Source organism: Lathyrus oleraceus, chromosome 5, assembly GCF_024323335.1.
Source record: "Lathyrus oleraceus cultivar Zhongwan6 chromosome 5, CAAS_Psat_ZW6_1.0, whole genome shotgun sequence".
NCBI classification, from domain to species: domain Eukaryota; kingdom Viridiplantae; phylum Streptophyta; class Magnoliopsida; order Fabales; family Fabaceae; genus Lathyrus; species Lathyrus oleraceus.
Window position 1 is genome coordinate 523,099,924 of NC_066583.1, and position 7,884 is coordinate 523,107,807.

The following is a 7,884-nucleotide window of genomic DNA, read 5'->3' on the forward strand; positions in this document are numbered from 1 at the left end:
AAAGAAGGAATTGACTTCGATGAAGTTTTTGCACATGTTTCTAGAATCGAAAAAATCAGGTTGGTTGTTGGTCTAGCAAACATGAACAACTGGCATATGTGCCAGATGGACGTGAAATGTGCATTCCTTAATTGTCCCTTATCAAAAGAAGTTTATATTGCACAACCAGCTGGGTTTGTGAAACATGGTCGAAGCAAGCACATCGAGATGAGGTTCCATTATCTTCGAGAGCAGGTAGCCGATGGGAAGGTGAATGTGGAACACTGCAGAACTGAGAATCAGATTGCAGACATCATGACAAAGGGAGTGCAGGTCAAAGTGTTCAGAAGACTAAGATCCATGACGAATGTAGATAGCTTAGACACAATGAATTAGGTGTTGTTTTGAATTATAATTCCTTGTGTCGAAGCAGGTTGCTCGACAGAAGCAAGGAAGTGTCGAACCACCTAGTGTGTTAAATAATGTTAGCTATTTTGGGCTCTTATAATTTTCGGCTTTTATAGTTTTGGGATTTGACTTGAGGTCCAAGTTAACCTAAATCTATAAATAGAGGGAGTAACCCTTATTTTATAATAGAGGTGAATAGAGTATTCACATCATATTGTATTCACAGTATTATACAGTTGCAAAGTGAATAACAAGTTTTCCACAGTTTGTGGACAGAGAGAAACTCTACAGAAGTTAATTCTTCTTCTCCTACATCGTTCTATACACTTTCTTTCTCCATTGTTCTTCTCCTTTCGTTGTGATTGTGTGGGTAATTACAATCTTGTTCATCAAGATTGACTGAAATTCTCCATATGTTTTTGGGGGATTTCCAACATCGTTCGAGGTTCAGCTATCTCTTGTGCATGCATGAGTATGAAAAGATCATAAATGACCTCGGAGTAAACACTCACTGAATCAGAGATTTTGGTGCCACCATGGTATTGAATCTCTTTCCCTTTTCTCTGATTTCCATTCGCATCATCTTCTTCTTGCTGCGATTCTTCCTAAGATGTGTATGTTATAGCTCGTTGTGAGGTTGAGGGAGCTAACATTTGTGAGGAAACAGAGTGAAAGTGATGAATCTGGAAACATTTGTGAGGAGATTGACTGAGAGCGATGAATCTGGAAACGTTTATGAGGAGATTGAGGGAGAGCGATGAATCTGGAAACGGTTATTGATGAGCCCCCCAAAACTTGCAGTGAAGTATGGTTATATACTATCCTTGATTTAATAGAGTGAAAACTCTGTTAAATCTCAGAAGTTGAGATCGGTTAGCCGTGTAAACTCTGTTAGACCTTGGTTAATCAATTAGTTAGCAATTTTATTAGCTTCCCAAATCAGTTAGAGTGCTTGGGATCTTATGTATTTTACCTTAGGTTAGTTACCGTGGAGATTTATTTTCTGTATTTTGTTTTTGTTAGTTGCCATGGAGCCTCAGATATTTTGTCTGTGTTAAGTGAATTTTTGCAGGTATATGTCAGTTAGAAGCTAAACCTGGTGCGTTCTATTTAAAGTGAATGTCCATGATAGTTGTATTTGAGTTAGAAGAGTGAAGTTGTATTAGAAAATCTATTAACATGATACTGATTAGTTCAATTAGGTGAAGTCGAATTGCTATATTTTCGAAGCTACATACTGAATTGATTTGGGAACCTACAGTGTAATCCTTGGTTGAACGCATATGTTAGTGAATGTCAAATATGTATGTTATGGATATATGATTGTAGGATATTTGTTGAATTGAAGTTAAGTCACTTAGAATTGCTGAAATGGTTCTTATGTATGTTTTGGTCATGGTTTTTTTTCTTTTACATGGTTTGTTGGATTGATGTGCTTTTGGTGGCTTGAATATATTCAATGGAATTCATGGCTCACTCATTATGTTCTTTTTGTAGGTAATCAAACAAAGTATAATCCAATTTTAGTGGAAATAAATAATGATGAAGATGGTGGATGAAGAAATATGAAGATGAACCTTTTTAGGATTTATTAAATGGTGTTGACTTTGGTAAATTGTTGACCAAAAAGTTAACAGTTGACTAAAAGTCAACATCACAAAATGTTGATTTTTTTTATAAACATGCTTATGGATAATGTACATTGTGATTTGAATGAAATGTAATAACTAATCTTGAATGAAACAATGCTCTATTTTTAAAGTGAAAAATTTCCTCCAAAATCAACTTTGAATAGAAAGGGATAAATGAATCATGATTGGATCAATAAATTCAAATTAAGACATTATGCACCTTTTAAAACATGTGACCAAGAATTATGAATGAACTCCATGCACCATGAATGCATCATAAGAAAGAAAGCATGAACCATGAATGAAACTATGAAACTTGCATCACAAACCATGATTAAACACCATTGATGACCAAATGGCCCTTTCAAAGAGTCGCGATTCAAGTCCCAAAGATAAGCAATATAATTAATCAAATATCTTGGCTTAAGAAGCAAACTCAGACTAGATGGCCCCTAGAACTAGGGTTTCCTTGTGTAAAATGGGCTTGTGAAGATGACCTGTAATGGCTTAAACCACAATGGATCAAACGCAAACCCAACTCTCACAAGACAAATGCACTAGTGACCCAAGAATCAAATACTTATGAATCCTGAAATCATCACATGGATGGCCGTCTAAATAAACCTTAGATCAGATGAAATCCCTAACAAGTCGACATGATAGTCAAAAGCTTCTTCCCCATGAATTAAGGTATCCAATAAGCACCAAGTAAGAAGGAAATTCATAAGGCGCATTAGGACCATACCTTCCCTGATTAGGGTTTTGAGCTCAAAGCAAGATCAACAAATAAATCACCCATGATGAGCACCCACAATTAGGGTTTTATGGATTAAAAGATTCATCTAGGGCAAGAGCCAAGCACATTAGGGTTTAGGCATGAAAGATCAAGATGCAATCCCCCAAGATCAAGCTAGATTGCATTATGTTATTCACAGGCTTTGAATCTATGATGTTTGTGAGAAAGTGTTAAGATGAGTGAATGATGCACATGAGTGAGGCATGAATGAGTAAATATGAATCTTAAGTCAAAGGTTGAATGAAAAGATGAAAAAGGGGAGAGCAAATTTTGGGGTACGACAAGAACCAAATCAGTGGTTCAGCTTATATTATAATCATATTTCATAATCACTTATTCTGAATCAAATATAAATCCTCCAATTCGATTCCAGTAGGTTAATAATAATCCAAGAGCCTTTAAGATACGATATTCGAGTGTCGTTTCCCTTTTTTACTACATTTTGTCTTAAACTCATTTTTGACCCGTGTGCGATAGTGGATTTATACGATGAACAATATTTTTATTTTTTTAATAAATAAAAAAATTATATTTATAAAAAAATATTTTTATTTTTATAACATAAATATAAAGTTTGTCATTAAACAATTTTATTATTGTACTAATCACAAAAATATAGGTGATTAACCATATATTTTACTTATTATTGTATTCACTAATCAATAAAATATATAATATTAATCAAATTCTGATATTAAAATATGAAATATAATAATTAGTTTTTAACCAAATTTTGGATTTCACATTTTAACGTGAGTATTTAATTAATAACCTATATTTTTGTGGTTAATATTATAATAAAATTGGTTAATGACAAACTTTATATTTATATTATAAAAATAATTTTAAAAATAAAAATAGTTTTATATAAATATTATTTTTTATTTATTAAAAAAAACACTGTTCATGTTTTAAATATGGTGAATAATATTTGGTGTAGGAATAACATTATTTTAATTTTTATTATTAAAAACCTTATTAAAATTTTTACAATAAATTTCGATTTTTGTGAGGTTGACATACATATTTAGATAAATATTTAATTTTAGATCTAAAAATTTACAAGAATCCTTCGTACTCAAACAAACTCATATCGAAAGAATCACTTATATTATATAGCTCCCTGCAAGACCGCATCTACCTCCTCGGATAGTAATGACAAAATCAATTTAAGGAGACCATCTTTCCCTATGCCTGCTAACCCACAACTAAAGTATCACAAGTCTTTGATTCCATATACCCTAACTTCCCTAAGGGATGAAATAGACACTAATCTTACTTTTAAAATCAACTATTTATATTTTTTTAATACAAATAAGAATGATGAAAATATATTAATTATAATTTATTGCTTTTTAGATAACTACAATTTTTTAACTTACTATTAGGTAAGCTTAACTACATAAGCATGCAAACCCTACCCCACATGTGAACATCTTAAACATGCAAGGCCCTGCACATAATTTTAAGTGTTTCTTGGAAAGTAGTGAGTTCCTATGAATAAAATAACAAATACCTTAACTTCTTCTCTTTTGACTCATCATTACTTTTGACTACATAAGCATGCATACCAACATGTGAACATCTTAAACATGCAAGCCTCTACACAGCATTTTTAGTGTTTCTTGTGAGACTATTTTGGATTCATTGTTGGCTATGTAGTGAGTTCCTAGGAGTTGGTAGCAGAAGAATCATAAATGTATGATAAACAACATATGACTCATGATTCACAATGTATACTGGTCTGCCTTCTTGCACAACATCCAAAAGTATAGGATGTTGACTCCAACTACTTCTAAGAATCATGACATTAGCTATTAGCTAAGCTTAACTACATAGTATTTTGGATCTATTTAGTGAGTTCATAGGAGTTGGTAGCAGAAGAATCATAGGTTTAAGATAACTAGTCTGACATCTTGCACAAAATACAAAAACCTAGGATGTGGACTCTACCTAAACTACATAGTATAAGGTTTACTATATTCTGACATTATTATATTTATATGTATTTTTGAATTAGAGCTCAATTTAACAAAATTAGTTAGTAATAATGTTTTGATAAAGGCTTCAAAATTTAATATTTATCTAAATTTTGATATGTAAATTCCAATTCAATTAATTGGACACTGTTATTTAGATTTGAATTCAAAACCTCATGAATATTCCTGCCAACACTCATTATATATTAGATGCCTTTCATGTTTAGTAACTTTGGTGTTTTTAGTGTATATTTGATGATAATAATTAAAATTAAAAGGAATTTATGAAATTTTAAATTATTTGAAATAATTACTATCAAAATAAATATGTTTGTTTAACATTTAAAAAATCAACTTTATCATTTTAATATGTTTTTATTAAAGATTTTTAGAAAATGATTTTTAATTTTAAAATAAAAAATTAATTACAGTAGCTTCTCTAAAGTTTATTTATTTTTAGACTAAAAGAATTTAGTTAGGAGCTTCTAATTAAAAAAATGCTATCAAATTAAAAAAAATTTTAAATTTTTATTTTAAAACTCAAAACGAACACACCTAATAGATCTTGTAAAAAATAAATCCTAGTAAATTGATCTTACTTAGCCATATAAACTTATAAATTAAACTAAACATTTAAAAAATAAATTAAACTAAACATTTTAAAAATAATCTTGCCAACCAAAGTCTCAATGACCTTAATGTACTTTCTCTTTTCATTCACTTATAAATAGCCCAATTCATTTCCATTTCAATACATCTTTCACATTAAAACAATTTTCCTACAAAACCATAACATAAAGAAATGGCACACAAACATGTTTTGTCTCTCCTCCTTTTTGTCATGCTCTTGTTGATTGTAAGTTACTAAGCATCCATTCTTGTATCTTTTACACTTATATGTTTCATCATTTATTTATCACAATCTATCATTTCTCATCCTTATTTGATTTGATTTCATCATTCACTTACAATCAAGTTGTTTTATTTGATTTGATAAAATAGTGTTCTCTCTGAGACAATGAAATTTAAAAAATTGTTTTTCTCTAATTTTTATTTCACATTATGTATCCATATGAAATATATAATAAATATGTCTTACCTGTGCAACATAATGTGTCTCATAAAACACATAATTTCGTTTTTGTAATCATATATACCATCCAAAAATAACTTATTAATATCCATTTATTCAACTGAATTGTAGAATGGACAAGGAAGCTTTGCCCGATATATGATACAAGAGAATGTAGAAGAAATACAAGTTGCTCAACCTTACCTTGACGGTTGGCTCAAAAATCCTTTGAAGAATCAAAAACACATTGCTAATTCTAACCAAGTTTACCTTGATGGATGGTTGAAAGATACTCGGGCAGAGAAAACCAAATCCTCCCAGGATTCCGATCAAGTCTATCTTGATGGATGGTTGAAAGATATCAGAGCAGAGAAACCAAAATCGACCTCTGAATCCAACGAAGTTTACCTTGATGGATGGTTGAAAGATACTCGAGTTGAGAAAACAAAATCTACTGGTGACTCCAATCAAGTTTATCTTGATGGATGGTTGAAAGATATCAGAGCCAAGAAAGAAAAGTCCACACCTAACTCCAACCAAGTTTACCTTGATGGATGGTTGAAAGATACCAAAGCAGAGAAACCAAAATCGACCTCTGAATCCAACCAAGTTTACCTTGATGGATGGTTGAAAGATACTCGAGCTGAGATAGCAAAATCTACAGGTGACACCAACCAAGTTTATCTTGATGGATGGTTGAAAGATATCAGAGATGAGAAAGAAAAGTCAATACCTAACTCCAACCAAGTGTACCTTGATGGATGGTTGAAAGATACTAGAGCAGAGAAAGCAAAACCCACTTCTGAATCCATCCAAGTTTATCTTGATGGATGGTTGAAAGATACCCGAGCTGAGAAAGCAAAATCTACAGGTGACACCAACCAAGTTTATCTTGATGGGTGGTTGAAAGATATCAGAGTTGAGAAAGAAAAGTCAACTCCTAACTCCAACCAAGTTTACCTTGATGGATGGTTGAAAGATACAAGAGCAGAGAAAGCAAAATCCACCTCTGAATCCAACCAAGTTTACCTTGATGGATGGTTGAAAGATACCCGAGCTGAGAAAGACAAATCTACCCCTGACTCCAACCAAGTTTACCTTGATGGATGGTTGAAAAATACCCAGGCGAAGAAAACAAAAACCATGTCTGACTCCAACCAAGTTTACCTTGATGGATGGTTGAAAGATTCCCGAACTGAGAGAACAAAAGCTACCCCTGACTCCAACCAAGTATACCTTGATGGGTGGTTGAAAGATACCCGAGCAGAGAAAACAAAATCCACCTCTGATTCCAAACAAGTTTATCTTGATGGTTGGTTGAAAGACACCCGAGCTGAAAAAGCAAAATCCTCCTCTGACTCCAACCAAGTTTACCTTGATGGATGGTTGAAAGATATTCGAGCTGAAAAAACGAAATCCCCCTCTGACTCCAACCAAGTTTATCTTGATGGATGGTTGAAAGACATTCGAGATGAGACAACAAAATCTACCTCTGATTCTAACCAGGTTTATCTTGATGGATGGTTGAAAGATATCTGAGCTGAGAAAACAAAATCCACCCCTGACTCCAAACAAGTTTATCTTGATGGATGGTTGAAAAATACCCGAAACTAGTTCATGTCTTTGTTAATCAATATCTATGTCATTTTGAAAACTTTTCATGTTTCTCATATGTTTTTAAACTCCGTGCTACGTAAAACCTTATTTCTATGTATTAAGTGAGATCTCGTTTGTGTACTAAATAAGTTATTGTTTCTATGAACTAGTTGTTTGTGTTTTAAAATAAACTTTAATTTAATTTGATAAAGATTGAGTTGATCTCTCTTTAATTTTTCTAACTTTAGTAGTTGTTTGTATAACCTCTAAGAAATGTGCAATTATGTTTTGTTAATTCAATTAATTCAATGTGTTTATTCTTAAAATGAATCGGGGAATAGAGGTTAATGAGAGAGGTCAAATTCTCAAACATTTGAGATGAGAAGATATAACAAATTTTAAAATCTTAGAGTATAATTATTC

The 7,884-nt window shown here is 32.0% G+C and overlaps 1 protein-coding gene across 25 annotated transcripts in view; it reads left to right on the plus strand.

The window, feature by feature from the left end:
* The window catches only part of LOC127086012 (uncharacterized), a 57,360-nt gene extending 49,688 nt beyond the window's left edge, over window positions 1-7,672 (plus strand). For 7 of the 25 annotated variants that reach the window (XM_051026656.1, XM_051026664.1, XM_051026672.1 and 4 more), the window contains one exon: window positions 6,873-7,672. In XM_051026656.1, the coding sequence (XP_050882613.1) occupies window positions 6,873-7,404 (532 nt within the window). In that variant the 3' untranslated portion in view covers window positions 7,405-7,672. Of the gene's footprint in view, window positions 1-6,135; window positions 6,412-6,825 lie in introns of all 25 variants that reach the window. The other 18 variants (XM_051026657.1, XM_051026659.1, XM_051026663.1 and 15 more) reach the window with 7 other exon arrangements.
* The last annotated feature ends 212 nt before the right edge of the window (window positions 7,673-7,884 follow it).